We start from the raw sequence: 19,414 nt of genomic DNA, 5'->3' as shown, positions 1-19,414 counted from the left end.
TTGGCCGTTCAGAGCACTACCACACAATCCTTCCAGAAAAAGAAAACTGAAATTTGTTTGTAGTAAGATCCCATGCTACTGCCTTAACTTTTATAAGAAGCCCAACTATCTTGTTACTTACAGGCTCATAGTCACAAGAGAGTCATATGATGGCAGGCATTACTCCAACAGTATTTCTTCCAATTCCAAGGTTATTGCTGAACACTACCCTTATGATAGACCTCACTTCACTACTGGTAAGGGGCTAAGTAGTTACGTAATACAGCAGAATGACTGCCAACAATGGATTAACTACAAGACCACGGAACAGCCTTTATTACACTGGAACAGCAAACACATCACTGTTTCACAGTGCTGCAGTCTCTGAATTGTTTACTTACTTTTGTCACTTCCTCTGCCCAAATCTTGCCAGCATTAAGAGTTAAGAGACATTTAGAGCAGCAAAAAGCAGTTCTAACAGTAAATCCATACATATGTACTTTAATTTTCCCATTTCTCCTCCCCCTCCTCCCCTTTAGAAGTTTTTCCAAGAGTGGACAACTGACTCATTGCACCTACACGAAGGTCTTCGCTATGAACTATATTCGGTCAAGAAAATGTAACACATTATTTAAACACAAAGAATTCCAGCTTAAATTGCATACCTATAGCATTATAGTACCTACATGAAGCATGTAATGCTATGGCGCTATTATACTTAAGTGGAAATTGTACGAACCGAAACTGATGAAAACCCAAGTTTCATAAAATGTGATACTTGTCCATAAAACATGAATCTTACAATGTAAAATATTTAACTACTTGAAAATGGATACAAATCTAAATTACTTATTGCAAGTTATAAATAAATGATTGTTAGATGTTTTAAAGAGCCATCAAGATTGAAATATTGATTAGCTGAAAGATATGCTCACTCTTAATGACAACCAACTAGACAACCTATGTTAAATATAAAACTGAAATTGAGACAAGTGATTTCTCTTGCCATCATAATTCCATTATTGGTTGCTACCACAGGAAATTGCAATAACTTGGACAATTTCAGTAAATAATTTATTAAAAATGCTAGCGACATCTCAACACTCAGTTAATATTAACTGTAACATAGCTACATCAGTAGTCTTCATCAGCACAGCTTTATTTTCATTTGTGATGTTGAAATTACAAGTTTTTTGGAAAGCCAGCCTGATCCTGTCAAAGTTCTGGTTAAGACTCATACAATTTGAGTCAAGACTTCAGTAGTTCTATAACTAGAGGTAAGATTCTTTAGTTTAATAATTCACTATCTGTACATCAATGGAGCCTTGAACACTGAAGTGTTCACTGGTATTCCAGACCCCACTGAAAATCAATATTGTATTACCAGGTGCTGTACACATTCAGAGAATGACACCAGAAAGAGGAACAATCATAAAATATTGTGCGTGAAGGAAGTAATTTGGACTAGTATGCTAATATTTTGGCCTCAAAACAGGATATAGTCAAGGCTGAGAAAGAATCAGCAAGTCTTTGCAAAAAGTATCTTAAAATTATTATTGTTGGTTCAATTAATTTGATAGAGGCAAGAAATAGTTTCTAAAATATTAAGTTTCAAAGTTATTCCATTTGTGATGGATGAGAGACCTGACAGCAAGAAACTTCTAAGATTCAATAAGAAGCTGCTGCTCAAGATCAAACAATGTCTAGGAATCTAGTCAGATGCTTGCTATAGGCACACAGGTTTTTGATAAACTGTTATCAATAATGGTGTATATTGCTGTGTTCCTGGCTCATTGGGTTGGTAGTTTCAGTGTGTAATGTGAAATTAGGCAGGAATGAATACCAATACAAGAGACAATAATAAAGAATGGCTTAGACTGGGTTCAAAAGGTGAGCATCCCCTCCTCTGCAAAAACAAACCAACAAAAAACAAACCCACACACCCCTGTATAAAGTATCTATCTAAAGGGACTATGGATGAAACTGAGCATTTACTGAGCTAGCAGGATCCCATCTGGATGATGGGTAATTCCTGGTTAATTGAACATGCGTGTACACTATTTTAATGACATGCTCTCTAGTTCTTTTGACTGGTTCAGGGTGCCCTCAAGGGCACCATAAAGCAGCACAAGTTGCAATTACCCTGGAACTGTTCTCTACAGAATACCCTGGGGAAAGTCAAATAATGCATTTCATGTGTTTTTCCACAATTGCACTTACATTTTTAATTCTAAAAATTTCAAATAGTTACATTAAGCTATGTAACATCAATAGAGTTGTGGAAACAAGGAAAGTGCACTTTCAATTACTGGATACAGTCTGACCAGGAAAAACTAACAATACAGAACCATGATTAATTTATTTAATACTTTTACCTCTCGCTCTCTCTTTTTAAAGAAGAACTCTAAGAAATTAGAATACTGAATCCGTTCTCCATTCAAAATATGTGATATGACAATAAAGGCCACTAGAATAGGACAGCAAGAGGAAACACTTGGTAAAAGAATGTATGAACACAGGAGGCCAACAAACCTTTAGCCATTTTACATGCAGCAAGTTGAGCATGTAAGAAACATTTACCATAATGTTATTTTCTTCCGGCTGAGACGTGTTTAGTTGCTTTAGTGCATAGACAGAGACAAAACCAGGTTACACTGTTAATACTGTAGGATAACATTGTTACAGAACATAATAGTTAGACACTAACACTGAACAAAGCAAGTGGTGAACTCAAACAGTTGGTGAACTCAAACAGTTGCTGATTTAATCAAGTAGCTTTATTCAGCCATTTTAAATACTTCTCTGAACAACTTCAGTTAAAGATAACAGAACATCACCGAGGAGATTTAAGTTGCATGTGAATATGTAACAAGCCATTCCAAAAAACAAGAATATTGAAGCAAAATATTAGAACAGGGCAAGATTAAGCCTTCAGAAGACTCAAGTACCCCAACTGTTCTATTTGTGTTCCCACTCTAACAAAACAAACAAAAAAAAAAAAAAAAAAAAAAAAAAACCACACAGCAATTCTTAATGCTTGGCACACCCTACCTTAAAGATTACTATGTGGAAGAGTTCCTCCACATTTTGAAATATTATTGATTAAACTTGTAAAAAAACCAAAACAACAAAAACAAAACAAAAAAATAGTCGTTGTGACAAAGGTTCACTCATGTAGGTTAGAAAAGTAGCAGCATAAAAATTTGCTATGCCTAATATGACTACAGGTCTCTGGGACTATGGGGGAAAGGAGTGTGGCACACAGATGGTATTCTTTTCAGTCCTTCTTGAAAAAAGTACGGGCCTAAACAAAGACAGGTACATCCTGGAGGTGAATGCCTGGTTACAAAGATGGTGTCACCAGGAGGGTTTTGGCTTCCTTGACCACAGGATGCTGTTCCTGGAAGAAGGACTGCTAGCAGGGATGAGGGTCACCTTTCGAGGCAAGAGAAGAGAGTATTTGGACACACACTAGCTAACCTTGTGAGGAGAGCTTTAAACTAGGTGTGATGGGGACAGGTGGCCAAAGCCCACAGGTAAGTGTAAAACATGGAGACCTCTAAGATGGGTCAAAAATGGGAGGGAGCATGGGCTATAATAGCAGAGATAAGGGGGCAAGGCAGAACTGGTAGGTCCCATGCGAAGCAAGACTAAGAGGAAAAATAACTGAAGAGAGTTGGCAATTTTTCAACAGCACATTATTAAAGGGCCCAAAAGCAAATTATACCACTGCGTAGGAAAAACAGAAAGTATGATAAGAGACCACCTTGACTTAACCAAGAGATCTTACATGAGCTAAAAATCAGAACAGGGTCATATAAAAAGTGGAAACTAGGTCAAATTACAAAGGATGAATATAAGCAAACAGTGCAAGTATGCATAGGCAAGATTAGAAAAGCGAAGGCACAAAACAAGCTCACTAGCTAGACACAAAGGGTAACAAGAAGAGATTCTACAATAGAAGCAGGAGGAAGACCAAGGACAGGGAAGGCCCACTGCTCAGTGAAGAGGAAGAAACAATAAAAGGAAACTTGGAAATGGCAGAGGTGCTTAATGACTTTTGTTTGCGTTTGTGTCAAGAAGATGGAAGGTGATAGGATGCCTAACACAGTTACTACTAGTAGAAATGGGGTAGGTTTAGAAGATAAAATAAAAAAGTTAAAGCTTATTTAGAAAAAAGTTAGATATTTTCACATCACCAGGACCTGATGATTCAGAGAGCTGATAAAGGAGGTATCCGAGCCCTTAGCTATCATCTTTGAAAAGTCATGTAAGTCGGGAAATACATCAGAAGACTGGAAAAGGGCAAATATAGTGCCCATCTATAAAAAGAAAAATAACCTAGGAAACTACAGATCAGGCAATTTAAATTCTATGCCAGGGAAGATAATGGAGCAAGTAATTAAGGAATTCATTTGCAAACATCTGGAAGAGAATAAGGTGATAAGTAAAAGCCAGCACGGATTTGTAAAGAACAAGTCATGTCAAACCAACCTGATAGCTTTCTTTAATAAGATAACAAGCATTGTAGATAGAGGAAAAATGGTGGATGTGGAATACCTAGACTTTAGTAAAGCATTTCATATGGTTCTCGCATGACCTGATCAATAAACTTGGGAAATATAACATCAATGGGGCTACTATAAGATGGGTGCATAACTGGCTGGATAATAACTATTCTCTGAGAATTGGTTAATGGTTCATAACCATAACCATTAATCGAACAGCATAACAAGTGGAGGTCCGCAGGGGTCTGTTTTGGGACCAGTTCTGTTCAATATCTTCAATAATTTAGATGGCATAGAGAATATGATTATTAATTTTGCAGATGATACCAAGCTGGGAGGGGTTGCAACTGTTTTGGAGAATAGGGTCATAATTCAAAATGATCTGGACAAACTAGAGAAATGATCTGAGGTAAATAGGATAAAGTTTAATAAGGACAAATGTAAAGTACCCCACTTAAAGAACAATCAGTTTCCACACACAAAAAATGGGAAGAGACTGCCTAGGAAGGAATACCGCAGAAAGAGACCTAGGGGTCATAGTGGACCACAAGCTAAATATGAGTCAGTGTGACACTGCAAACATGATTCTAGGATGCATTAACAGGTGTGTTGTGAACAAGACTGGAGAAGTCATTCTTCTGCTCTACTCTGCACTGATTAGGCCTCAGTTGGAGTATTGCATCCAGTTCTAGGTACCACATTTCAAGAAAGAGGTGGAGAAATTGGAAAAGGTCCAGAGAAGAGCAACAAAAATGATTCAAGGCCTAGAAAACATGAGCTATGAGGGAAGATTGAAAGAATTGGGTTTGTTTAGTTTTGGAAAGAGGACAGAGGGGACATGATAGCAGTTTTCAAGTACCTAAAAGGGTGTTACAAGGAGGAGGGGGGAGAAAAATTGTTCTCCTTGGCCTCGGATTATAGGACAAGAAGCAAGGGAGGTTTAGGTTGGGCATTAGGAAAAACTTCTTGTCAGAGTGGCTAAACACTGGAATAAATTGCCTAGGGAGATTACTGATCATCATTGGAGATATTTAAGAACAGGTTGGATAGACCTATCTGGGAGAGCCATGAGGGCAGGGGACTAGACTTAATTATCTCGAGGTCTCTTCCAGTTCATAGAATACTAGAATATTTCTCACACACACACACAAACTAACAACAACAGTATAAAATGTAAACAAGTCAAGAAGTTTTCTCTTCAGTTCCATGTAGTCATTACTTATTCAATTGGACATAATCATCATAATTCAGGTACTATGTAAACTGTAATTCTCCTAAAAGCCAGACATTAATATTACTTCAGCAAATATTTCTGAGACCCAAATGTGGAAAATTAGGGTGAACTTTTTTTTTAAATGAAAAGAATATTATACTTACTGCAGCTCTAGCTTCTGCAACTTTTGCCTTCTTCAGTCTGGTTTTTGCTGCATCCAAGTCTAGTCTTTTATTTTGCAATAGTTTGCGTTCCTTCTGGAAGTTTAGGAGAAATGTCACTTAGTTTATAGGATCGTGTTGATGCTCTGTACTACATAAAGATCACTCGTTAGCGTACTGCATACAAGCAGACTTCTACATCTGAAACCACAGGCCTAGTTAGGCACAGAATTTTTTTTTTTAACTCCTAACCAAGATAGGCCACACTTACTAAAAGTGGCAGAAACAAGATTTTCTTCAACCAGACTTTTGAGACAATGTGTGCATGTGGAGGGTAAGAGACAGGAATTGCTTAGGATAAAAGTTAAGTTTCAACTACTTTCTCCTTATTACAAGTTTACAGAAAACTCAGATTAATCTATCCCTTTACTTAAATATTTATGTTCACAACTATCTTCAAGTGTTTAAAGTACATTTGTCAACTTACAGTAATTGTTTTATAATCTCCTTCTATAAAATTTCTTAGAGGAGTCAGGAAGTTTATAGCAGATGTTTGAATAAGTTCTCTATCTGCTGTTCCAATTCGCTTTTGTGTTTCTCCACATTTAATTAGTGCATTTCCTGCAAAAGGAAAAGAGATGGTTGTTAAATAGTGATTTCTGTAAGTGGCTACACAAATTTCTACAAGCAGAACAGTTTAGGCCAACATTTTCAAAAATGTAGCATTTGCTAAACAAATAGCTTTTAAAAGAAGTTAGAAGCAAGGCTGTTTTAAGGAGTCACTTTAACTGGAAGGTCTGAAGGCGCTAATGTTCATTATTAGATCTTAACCTATTTGAATGATTACAGCACTGTGGTAGTGGTACTACATATGGTAACTCCATTTCACATTTGCTAAGTCTGAATTGTTAGTATTAACCAAGAAGCATTTTTTCCCACTTCTGACATTTAGATTCACCATCTGAGCTTCTGCTAAATAAAGAAATGTCAAACATTGAGGATGCTTTTTGCATTTAATGTAAACTCTGCAAGTCCACTTTTGAAGACAAGGGGAAGATTTGTACTTCAATACAAAAATGTTAGTAAAAACAGATCCCAAGCCAGTATTATGAAAACAACTTCAGATAGATACCATGACGACATGCTTCCAATGATCACACATTTTATTGTTCGTAGAATTCTGAATTAACTGAAAGAGGAAAGTGATTGAGGACCTTATCAAAAAGTTTGTTTTGTATGCACTTAAGTTTCCCACCAAAATCTCTCTTGCTCAAATATTAAGTGCTATGCAATAGCACCATTTGAAAGCCAACTGCAAAACTTATTTTTGCATCTTAGAATGAATTAGGAGCATTATAGCAAATTGCAATGGCTGCATACTTTAACTATCAGAGAAGTAGCCGTGTTAGTCTGAAACTGCAAAAGCGGTGAGGAGTCCTGTGGCACCTTATAGACTTAACTTCTATAAGTGGGCCTCATCCTCCCTGACTGGATCCACCTCATCATCTCTAGCCTGATTCTGGCCTGCATATTTATACCTGCCTCTGGAAATTTCCACTACATGCATCTGACGAAGTGGGTCTTTGCCCACGAAAGCTTATGCTTCAACACTTCGGTTAGTCTATTGAGGGACTCCTCAATACTTTAACTAGTTAGACACATTGGTCTGAAGCAGCTCAGTGATGCTTAGCTTGCTTTAAATAAATACTAGTAAGCTTCACAGCTGCAGCTGGTTGTTGAAGGGTGAACTAGTCAGATGTTTTCAAGTGTCTTCTCACTTCTGTTATACCCAAAGGCTACATCTATACTGCCCAGTCTTGCGCAAGAACATATGCAAATGAGGCATGGTGATGAATATCACCACGCCTCTTTTGCACATGTTCTTGAGCAAGACTGGGCAATGTAGACATAGCCATAGACTTTCTGCTAAGCTTACACGTGTATGCTTCTAACAAAAGGGTAGATTATGTTCTACTTTAGCAGAAAACCCTATTTCTTTCAGACGTAAAGATCTTTTCATCGTAGAAATTCATTTAGCAAGTTTTACTTTCCCAGCTGCCTTATGTTCTGAAATGAAAACCATCAGGCTTTGTAATATGTGTATTTTGGTAACAGTATACCCATGTATTAACACTTGATTTATTTTAACTATTACCTATCCATTTAATATTGGCACGTTTAAGAGAATGAGAACTTGACTTCTTATTAAGACCCAGTCTCTAAAATTTGCCATGGAGATGCAATTATAAAGGAGTAAGGATGTTAGCAGTTTGTCGGACAACTGTTTAACTGGTAAGCAATTGCTTATCACTTAACATCCCAATTAACTGTAACATACTCCCTGCTCTGCATTTAGAACTCAGACCGGCAGGCTGATTCAGACCCACCCACTGGTAGAAGTTTTAAATTGTTTAAAAAGTGGAAGTTAAATCCTAGTGATGAAAACAGAAAAGAGCATAAACTCAGTCAAATTAAGTATAAACATATAATAAGAAAAGCCAAAAAGGGGTTTGAAGAGCAGCCAGCCAAAAAATAATAGCAAAATGTTTCAGTAAATCAAAAGCAGGAAGCCTTCTAAACAACCAGTGGGGGACTCCTGACACATTGAGATGCTAAAGAAGCACTCAGACGATGAAATCTTTGCGGAGAAACTAAATGAATTCTTTGCTTCTGTCTCACGGCTGAGGATGTTAGGGAGATTCCTAAATCTGAGCCATTCTTTTTGGGAGAAAGGTCTGAGGAATTATCCCAGACTGAGGTGTCATTAGAAAAGGTTTTAGAACCAATTGATGAGCTGAACAGTAACAAATCACCAGGACCAGATGATGTTCATCCAAGAGTTCTGAAAGAACTCAAATGTGTAGTTGTGAAACTGTTAACTGTGGTTTGTAACCTATCCTTTAAATCAGCTTCCATACCAAATGACTACAAGATAGTCAATGTGATGGCAATATTTAAAAAGGGCTCTAGAGGTGGCAATTATAGACTAGTAAGTCTAACATCAGTACCAGGCAAATTAGTTGAAACTAAACTAAAGAATAAAATTCTCAGACACATAATTGTCATTTGTTAGGGGAAGTCAACATGGAATCTGTAAAGGGATTCTGTAAAGGGAAATCATGCCTTACTAATGTACTACAGTTCTCTGAGAGAGTCAAGCAGCATATGGACAAGGGGTAGTCCAGTGAATATACTATATTTACATTTCCAGAAAGCCTTTGACAAGTTCCCTCACCAAAGGCTCTTAAGTAAAATAAGCTGTCATGGGATAAGAGGAAGGTCCTTTCATGGATTAATAACTGGTTAAAAAGACAGGAAACAAAGGGTAGGAATAAACTGTAAGTTTTCAGACTGTAGAGAGATAACTAGTGATATCCCCCAAGGGGTCTGTACTGGAACCAATCCTAATCCTATTTATAAATGATCTGGAGAAAGGGGTAAACAGTGAGGTGCCAAAAAGATAGTCTACTTTGATCTCAACTATGAAGAGCTTCAAAAAGATCTCACCAAATTAAGTGATTGGACAACAAAATGGCAAATGAAATTTAATGTTGATAAATGTAAAGCAATGCACATTGGAAAAAATAATTCCAACTACACAATATGATGGGGACTAATTTAGCTATAACTACTCAAGAGAGAACTTGGACTCATTGTGGATAGTTGTCTAAAAACATCCACTCAGTGAGCAGCAGCAGTCAAAAAAAAAAAGAGAACAGAACACTGTGTAATGGTGTCCTCATCTGATCTCAAAAAATATATACTGGCACTGGAAAAGGTTCAGAAAAAGGCAAAAAAAAAAAAAAAGGATTAGGGGTCCCATATGAACAGAGATTAAAAAGACTGGGACTTTTTATCTTAGAAAAGAGGACACTAAGGGGGGTATGATAGAGGTATATAAAATCACAACTGGCGTGGAAAAAATAAATAAGGAAGAATTATTTACTTGTTCCCGTAACATCAGAACTAGGGGGGGGTCACCAAATTATATTAATAGGTAGCAGGATTAAAACAAACAGAAGGAAGTTTTTCCACATGCAGTGCACTTTCGACTTGTGGAACTCCTTGTCAAAGGATTTTGTGAAGAATAGGACTTTAACAGGGTTCATGAAAGAACTAGATAAATTCATGGAGGTTAGGTCCATCAATGGCGATTTGTCAGGATGGGTAGGAATGGTGTCCCTAGCCTCTGTTTGACAGCGTCTGGGAATGGATGACAGGAGAGGGATCATATGATGACCATCTGTTCTCTTCACTCCCTCTGGGGCATCTGGCATCGACTTCTGTTGGAAAACAGGGTAACAGACTAGATGGACCTTCGGTCTGACCCAGTATGGATGTTATGTTTAAATGAAGAGCATGGCAGAAGCTGCCACCTGATACAGAGGCAGCAGTACAGGGAGACAGACTGCTCATGGAGATTTTTAAACAGATTCCTCACATGGACCGATTCCTGTCTGTCACCCACCGCTGCTGCCTCTGATACAGTAGCAGGGAGTGGAGCTAGGAGTTCACTGACTTCCAGCCCTACCCCAGGAAAGCATTTTAATACCTGTGTAACCATTAAGAATTATTGTGGCTACGTGATTACTAAAATAAACCATTTCTAACTTCTCTATGAAGAAAGAGGTTTTTGACCGAGTGAGATAAAGGTAACCTTGAATAAGCCTAATATGACTAACCACCCCTAGTAAAAAGTACTTAAAAAAAAATATTGGGCCTCAAACGGCACTGAGATATTAAACTAAAATTTAGTTGTTTCCTATAGCAATTCCTCTGCACACAGTACACATCTTTTTTAGGTAAGTTGCTATTATTGCATGGAAAGGAGCTGCACTTTTCCCTTGTGAGTAGGGATTCAGTTTACATTTTTCCCCTCTCTGTTCAGGTAGTAAAGTTACACAATACCTGGGGTAGAGTAATGGTTACAATGGCAGCTGTAACTGATGCTACCCACATCTTCGTTTTGGATGAAGGCTTCAGATTTAATATTCTTAAAAGATGTTCATTGAATACACTAAGTTAGTTTATGAAATCTGAGCCATCTCCTTGGCTCAAACTTACCATAAGCTGTTCCTGGGCCAAACTCATTCCCTGCATCAATCATATACTGGCCTAGTTGTTCCGGGTTATTCACGCGACTTGGTGCTTTGCGGTCCAGTTTCTCATAGACAAATTCTTCTATTCTAGCATCTAAAAAAAGGGTTACTTACTTATTTGAAGTGCAATTACTGTAAATCAAAGCAGTATTTATAAAACTGTTCACTGATAGAAAAGCAATTTACTGATTCATTCACAGAATATCTAAGTGAATATAAATATAAAGTGATGATCACTAACAGCAGCCTGCTCATCTAAAAAAAAATCTTCATCTGCTCCGTTTACAAGTATTTCTTATTTCCATTAAAATTCAACGTAAGCTCTTGTAATCAAGCTAATTCATACCTTCTTACACATCACTAATGTTAGAGGCTAAGCAGCCCTTATGATACCTCAGTAACTTTTTGTGATTATGAAACAATGATGTTTGCTGGTACAGTGTAAGAAAGGCTGTTCCATGTTCCTGTAGTTAATACATCTCAAACTTGGACTTGGCTCGAGTCATGATGTGAGTTCTATTACTTTGGCCCATCTCTAGTTTCATAAGAGCACTCAGGATTACCACTGAAACTGTCATGCACTTTTCATATACATCTACCACAAATTTCTGGTGAGCTAGATTAGTGTTATGGGGTAAGGCCTATTTTATAGCAACAAGTACACTTTCCTTACATTAGTGATTGCTTGTACCGAGTTAACTGTAGCATAAACAAGTCTGTTCACCCCTTTTCATAACCATTACGACAGGCTGGACCTCCGCGGGACCTGACAGGTCCCGAATAAGGCCTCCCAGGTACCCACTGGCTGCACATCTGGCCTCAGCTAGTCCCCATTGCCTTCAGCCAGCCATGCTGCTGGACCCCTCAGACCTGAATATCCCAGCTGCTGCATTGCTGGACCCGCTTTCAGTGGTGCTCCCCACACCATCTGTGCTCCTAGCTGCACCGCAGGGCTCCATTGTGCTGCCTGAGCCCCTGCAACAGTCCAGGCTGTGTCACTGGAGTTCCTCACACCGCCTCAGCTCCCTGCCATGGGGCTCCTAGCTGCACTGCCTGAGTAAGGGTGTTAAATGGGTAATTACAATTTTTATCAACTATATGATTAGCCGATAAGGGAAGGCTTGCTCAGTCCTGACTCACGCTGGGTCCAAGGGCTATTCCTGCTGGGGCTCTGAAGTTTAAATGTAGCAAGAGCTGGGCATGCAGGCAGCCAGCTCCTACTACATTTAAACTGCAGAGATGCAGCGGGGGTAGGTCCCCGACCTAGTGCAAGCTAGGACTGAGCCAGGCTTGTTCACTCCTGACTCACACCACCTCCAGCAGCACCTGTCCACGAACACTGCGCTGACAGTAGCCCCTGTCCATGGGATGCGGACAGCCTCTGCCTGCAGCAAGCCTGTAGAGGCTGCTTCCCATCATGAAGCGGGGGAGGAGGCATCACTGCTGAGACTCTGGGTAGGCAGGGAAGAGAGGAAGAGAAGAACTGGCTTTTAAGCCAGCTCCTGCTCCCCCCCTTGCTGCATCTGATACAAAGGCAACACTGGGAGTGGGGTGCTGGAAAGGAATGTGAGTAGTCAACTCGACTACTTGATAGGCTTATCAGTGGGGTCAAATACTTGCTTACATCACTCTTGGACATGCCTTGAAGCTCTCTACACTGCCTGAAGTCCCTGCCATGGGACTTCTGTTCCACCAGAGCTCCCCGTGCTGGCAGAGCCACCTGCCGCAGGGCTCTCGCCTCACCCCAGGACAACGCACTGCCTGAGCCCTCTGGCGTTGTGCTCCCCAAGCTGCCTGAGTCTCCTCCCCCAAGGCTTCTGGGCCACCACTGGCCTCCCTGCCCCTCAGCTCTCATGCCCACAAACATCCATGGTCCAGCCAGACCAGATAGTCAAAGTTCAGGGGGAAGACAACCTGTGCTACTTAAAATCCAGTGGTCATTTATAGCAGAGCTTTAGTTCCTTTAGTCACAGGGAGAAAAGGCTGTGCTTGGATTGTGAAGAGAAGATACAAATGTCTTGGTACCAAATTAAGATACTTTAATGCTTTCTGCATAAATGCTTTATCTAATGTATTAGACAAAAGCAGATTAGAGATGTGACACTCAAAGCTGAAGAGGGACAACTGATTTGAACTCAGTATTCCTGGTTAGATCAAAACCGAATACAATTTAGATAGCGGAAAATAAGCTTTAGCCAGCACAATTGAGATATTGCTACCATCCATTCATTATTTACATTGTTTGTACTCAGCCTATAATCACTCAGGTTTCCTCTTTAAATATTCAAGGAGACATTGTATAGGTGGTGTAACTTTACTTTTTTCCCTCTTTTAAAACCAGAATCCCAAACTGTCTAAGAGTTCAATTTATTTCTTGTAACCTAAAAAGCTAAAAGTAATTTGAAAGGCTAACCTAGGACAAATTCTTGTTCTTTATAATTACAGGTTTGCAAACACAGACAAAAAAATCCACAGCAAATTACTACAGAGCCCAGTCTGATATTTCACTGCTTTTGAGTCATTAGAAACCTTCAGAATGCAGTATCTTCTATAAACTAGCATTTCAGATTTCATTGCTAATAGGAGTAGCTTACTTTGGTAACTGGCATTGGTATAATGATCAGAACATACTTACTTTCTCTTCTACAGATATTAATGAAACCGTAAACCTATACGATGTTACTAAGGAGGATTTTTAAAAGTTATTTCAGGACAGAGGCCTAAAATATTGTAATTTTATTATTTAGGTGTGAGTGAACCAGAGAGTTTAGATTTTAAGTAATTAAATTAGACAGGTGTTTCAGGCCCTTAAATTTGCTGATTAACAGATTAGATATTGAATTGAAACCTAGATTTTGAATCCTAGACTTAAAGTCAAGCCAGTGTAACCATTTAGCTCTTGCCTCCCCAGCACTCCTCCCAAGTACATGGAGCTCAGAAGGGGAACCTGAAGCCATTGCCTTCAGCATTACTGCTTACCTCAGGGATGTGAATAGTTTTTAAAGGAGGGGGCCACTCCACAAATTTCCGAAGTGGTCGTGGACTGCCCCAGAAGAGGCGGGTCTCAGGCAGAAGGGGCAAGGCCTTTAAATAAGAGTTTAAAGTCTAGTAAGATGAAGGCCTAAAACTTAAGCCCATGTAGCACAGGCCTGATCTGAGGCCTAGTTAGACAAAACTTGGCTAACAAAGCAAAGCTAAGCTGTGAGCAAGAGGCAGGCCCCTGCTCACAGAACTTTACACAAACAGGGCTGAGTGTGTAAGACACTAATTGGTAATAGGCTCAGGTACAGAACAGTAATTGGTGCTAGTAGGTACTGACTGCAAAACAATATTTGATACTGGTCGTAACTTGAAAGCACATGACACCACCTGCTCATTAAAAAAAGACCTTGGTACCCATACTCCTCACAGATACCGACTCAGATTCTGGAAAGGGTTGAAAAATGACAGCATGATGGACTGAGATCATCTAATCAAATCACAAAGTACAGTAATGGGTGGCAACCTGACATTAGGAGTGATGTATAACTTGTTTGTACCTGTCTAGAAAGCGGTGTCAGGGGGCAGAGGGAAGAGAACAGCCTTTGTATGACCTAGAGGGCAGTGGAACCTCCCACTAAGTCATTCCATTGTTATTTATTACATATTTGTAGTCATTCGGTAGAGCTTACTGACAACTATTATTGTACTTTGCTGAACAATAAACCTGGTGAAGCACCTTTGATCCTTATCTGATTTGTGATCTTTGAGGGCTCACGAAGTCTGCTGTTTTAACTGTGCACATCAACAGGGCACATATCATTAAGCACACACGGAAACAGACTTCTGTTTATCATCATCAATGGAGCCTGTCAGACTGGCAACAGAAAGGGCTTGCACCTCCCAGGCAACACATTAGCAGCAGAGCCGGGTGCTGTGGGCCCTTTCAACTGGTTCTATTTAAAAGCCTCATGCCTTAGCAGCCATGGGAAAGCTGGGAGCCCTTTAAATAGATGCAATTGAAAGGGCTTGCAGGTCTTGCATCACCAACATATTGCCTGAGAGCTGCTAAGGAGGCACTCCTGCTATTTAAAGGGCTCATGCCTTCCCCACGGCTATTAATGCATTACCTGGAAGTCACTGGCTGAACACCTGGAACCAGAGTATGTAAGAGTGCAAAGGCAGCTTTTGACAACAGTAGACACTTTCCAATGTATTCAGCTCGTTCAGTTCATGGTCTAGTTCAGAATTAAAAACAGGAAAAGCTACTTCTCTTCCAATTAATGAATAAAAAAATGAGATGTGCATGGAGTTTTGAGATTTTGAAGAAGAGTGACCATAGGACAATCAAATTTAATTAATTACAGATAATAGATGCTTTGTTAGACCAATGTCAACTGAAAAAAGGTTTGCTAAAAACTCTGTCCAGCAAATTTAAAGATTTTTTTAGATAAGAAGTTTTAAAATTGATTTGTGCAATTTCTGTTGAAGTAAAATTTTGATCCAAATGTAGCTCAATATAAATTTTAAAAAAGTCAAACTAAGGTATTAGCTGCCATTTTTAGCTTAAAATGTTAAGCTATACAATTGTTTACGCGTCTATATATAAAGTTTCCTATGGGTAGGAAAAAGCACCAAATATAGTGCTACTGAGATGTAAGAATAGCCAAGTAAACAGGTAACGGCTGCTTAATTGGTTACCCGAACCACTATATAGCTACACATTGCTCTTGGTTTGGCTCCCTGGGAGCAGGTGCATGCTGGGAGTCAGCTCCTGCACTGTACGTAACTGTGTACCTACACAGTTAGCAAATAACATTCCTTTTAACATCCCTAATATTTAACTGAAAATCAATGTGTTTTAATAGCTACCATCTAATAAAAGAGTTAACCTTTCTTTGGGAAAATAACTAAAGAATACAAATGTAAAGTAAGATAAAGACTCAACATTTAAATAAAAATAAACTTAAACAACAAATAGTCTGGTAGCACTTTATAAACTAACAAAACATGTAGATGGTATCATGAGCTTTCATGGGCACAACCCACTTATTCAGGTTTCCTGCTGCTAACTAAAATCTTATTTATTGAAAAAATCTGATTTCACTTAATTGTGATTTACATCATCCCACTCTACCCCAAAGAACATTAAAAACAGTTTATAGGTTTTTCCATGTTAATTAAAATCATATGACCCACTAATACAAAAAAAAAAAAATCTAGAAGAGGATATGAAGATTATAACCAACTGAAACTGTGGAGGAACTGAGATACAATACAACTCAATAAAATCATTCAACCTAGAAATTAGTCAGGATATTAGGTTTACAATTTGGAGTTAAGCCAGCAGCTTAAAATGAGAAGTTTAAGGCAACACTGATCAACTATTCTGTGAGCAGATTATTTGAATTTATTTACTTTAAGGATTTACCACTAATATCTGAAGTATGAGCTCTGTTCCTTGTGTGTGACCTATCTACTAAGGATCATGACCTTGTTTGTTTTCCAGCTGCATGCTACCAAAAGCACTTTCAGTTTTCACAAATACACATGAAAACTTCAAGGTTTGAGTATTTCATCAGTAAATCACACTCAAATATTTGTGAAAAGCAAACCAGAAAGGCAATTTGCATATCCAGAACAGATATATTGCAAACTCTGAAGTATGCTGACATTGTTCATTAAGGTCTAATCAAAACTCTTTTTAGTAGAGAATCCTTAAGTAGTAACATGACAAGTGATCTGAACCCTAGCTATTTTTCTTCAAAGAAAATATCACAAAATTATGCGCCTAGGGTTCCCAAACTGGGGGGGCATGAAGAAATTCCAGGGGTGGGTGAGAGGTGACCCAGCCTCCCCCTCGTCTGCTCCCCCACCCCCCAAGAAAGAGCCCAGTCTGTCCGTCCGCTTGGGCATCCACTCAACAAGTTTTGCTGCTATATTTTTTTTTGGAGGGGGGACCCGCGAAGGGGGTGTAATGTGGAAAAGTTTGGGAACCAATGCCCTAAGACAAGGCCAAAAAATATGACAATACAGACTGAGAAAAAGAGTGACACCTATTAAAATCAACTTATAATCCATAGCATTTTGTTTTCTTTTGGGCGAGGGGGAAATCTCTCATTTTAATGCTAATGATGATCGACCATGCACAAGTTAGAGGATATCTAACAAGATCAGAGCCTAATATGTTTTGAGACTCCCCACAATCATGATTCTGCTACAGCTTTCAGATGCTATTCTCTGTAGTGAAGTCTTGGCACTGGAATTAATAGCTAATTTGTTGCATTATACTGTATAAAAAAATTACTTTACATCTTGTATACATAAGGACTACGTCTAGACTGGCATGATTTTCCGCAAATGCTTTTAATGGAAAAGTTTTTCCGTTAAAAGCATTTGCAGAAAACAGCATCTGTATTGGCACAGACGTTTTTCCACACAAACACTTTTTGCGGAAAAGCGTCCATGCCAACCTAGACGCGGTTTTGCGCAAGAAAGCCCCGATCGCCATTTTTGCCATCGGGGCATTTTTTTGTGTAAAACAGTGTTTAGCTGTCTAGACTGGACCTCTTGCACAAAAACATTTCCGGTAGACAGCTGGCAAGTTTTTGCGCAAAAGCAGTTGCTTTTGCGGAAAAACTTGCCAGTCTAGACACAGCCAAGAAGTTTTAAACAGAAACACTCAACTCCAGTGTGTGTAAATATACAACAGTGACTCACCCAAACAAAGAAAAAAAAGCTTGTTAACAGTGAAATTTCAATGAAGAACCGAAAACGTTTCTTACTTGGGTTTGGCTGCAATAAAACCTCTGTCTGTTTCATAATTTTTTCTGTCCACAATTTAGTACATTCTGCTTTGCTGAGGAGGTTCTCTAAGTGAGCATCCAATTCAGTCTTCTCTGCTTGACCAAGTTTTTCTTCTGTAAACTATTGGTTTAAAAAAAAAAAAGCGCTAGATTAGCAACAACAGCACAAACAGCTTCACGTAATGTTAGCCTTGATTCAATTATGTTTTATTTCACATATAAGCTTTTAGAAGACTGACAGGACACTTCAGTCTTCAGCTTCTAAGCCCTGTTCATTCCATTTAAAATTATTTCAGTGATATGAAGATATCTTCATAAAGCTAGCAAATGCGCAGCTGAGTTTACAAGTTCATAGTTGGAACTTTCCAATTCTAACAAGTTAAACAGTGAAATAATATAATTTTAAGACTAAAATATCATTGTGACAAAATACAGGAAAATTTAATGTTTAAGAAAGAACAAATAGATTTAATGTCAAAATCCAGGGATAGGTATGCTTTCCTAAACAGCTCTATTACTACCCCTGAGTCCTCACAACAAGCAGATAGTCCCAGCATGCTAGGCAACAATCAGCCCATTCAAGTTTTAGTTTTCCAGTTACAGAAAGGTGTACATTAGTGGGTCTGGGTCTTTTTACAACTCCTGAATGAGTTTAGTGGCTTTAATGAGTTCATCTCCAATGTTAGATTATGTACTCATCTGACAGCTAGGTTTAGGTTGGACATTTTCAGGCAAGGAAAACTGACTAGGCAATTAAATTATAAATTTGCTAGGAACTTAAGAACATAACCAGTCTAAAAAAGTATTCCAAATGCAAAATTTCATTTGTTGTAACTTCAGTATTCTCTCTGCAGTAACTTATACCTGAGAATCAAAAGAAGAGCAGAACTGACTGGCAAAGAAATCAGATTGGATAATCTTGTTTTTCTTTTCCATTATGCAGATTGAAAAGAGTTAACTTGGTACTGTCTACCTTTAAGACTGGACATATTTCAGTCAATTACACTAATTTCCAATACAACATTCTCTAAGTTACTTGTCTTACAAATAAAGAGAACTCTGTTGTCCTATTGGCATCTATATGAGTCTTCCAAGTAACAGAAACTAACTGGACAATTTTACTATCCATCCTGTATATACACAAAGTTGTATCAAGTACAGTTTCAACCAAGGATGTGAAGAAGCAGATAACTGACTACACAATGAGTTGAGAAGGGAAGGCACGCTGTCCCAGCTCGCACCAGGTCCAGGAGCTACCCTCCCCCTCTTCCCCCCCACTCTGCAGTTTAAACCTAGTAGGAGCCAGGCATACAGGCAGCCCAGCTCCTACCACATTTAAACTGCAGAGGCACAGCAGAGATTGGCCTGGGGGTGGGGGAATAGATGAAGTCTTTGCCCCCTGTCCCGGCCCTGCTAAGGGCCCACATCATCTAGATTGAACAGCCAGCTGTTTTCAACAGCTGGCTGTTCCCTTTGGTGCTGTGTGCCCCTGGGGAGAGGGGTGGCAGGGAAGGAAACTTCACCCACCCCCGGCCAATTGAGATGTAGGGGTGCAGGGAGGGTAAGAATGGCAGCGGTAGGCTGGATCAAGCCTGTGGAGGCTGTCTTGTCCATCCCTGATCTATGGAAACAACAGATTCCCTCCGAATCATTCCATAGAATACTAGCT

The 19,414-nt window shown here is 39.1% G+C and overlaps 1 protein-coding gene across 2 annotated transcripts in view; it reads right to left on the bottom strand.

Annotated features, from left to right (window-relative positions):
• SH3GLB1 (SH3 domain containing GRB2 like, endophilin B1) overlaps nt 1-19,414 on the bottom strand; it is a 34,502-nt gene that overhangs the window by 11,918 nt on the left and 3,170 nt on the right. Inside the window, exons 2-7 of one of the 2 annotated variants that reach the window (XM_089780494.1) lie at nt 17,725-17,866; nt 10,926-11,054; nt 6,349-6,482; nt 5,865-5,957; nt 2,560-2,598; nt 381-404 (exon numbers count right to left, since the gene is read on the bottom strand). In XM_089780494.1, coding sequence (XP_089636620.1) covers nt 381-404; nt 2,560-2,598; nt 5,865-5,957; nt 6,349-6,482; nt 10,926-11,054; nt 17,725-17,866 — 561 coding nt within the window. The remainder of the gene's footprint in view (nt 1-380; nt 405-2,559; nt 2,599-5,864; nt 5,958-6,348; nt 6,483-10,925; nt 11,055-17,724; nt 17,867-19,414) is intronic. The other variant, XM_075936407.2, reaches the window with a different exon arrangement.

Source organism: Pelodiscus sinensis, chromosome 9, assembly GCF_052426305.1.
Source record: "Pelodiscus sinensis isolate ZL-2025 chromosome 9, ASM5242630v1, whole genome shotgun sequence".
In the NCBI taxonomy this organism is placed as follows: domain Eukaryota; kingdom Metazoa; phylum Chordata; order Testudines; family Trionychidae; genus Pelodiscus; species Pelodiscus sinensis.
Note: the sequence above shows the minus strand (reverse complement) of the source record. Positions and strands in the feature narration are given on the sequence as shown.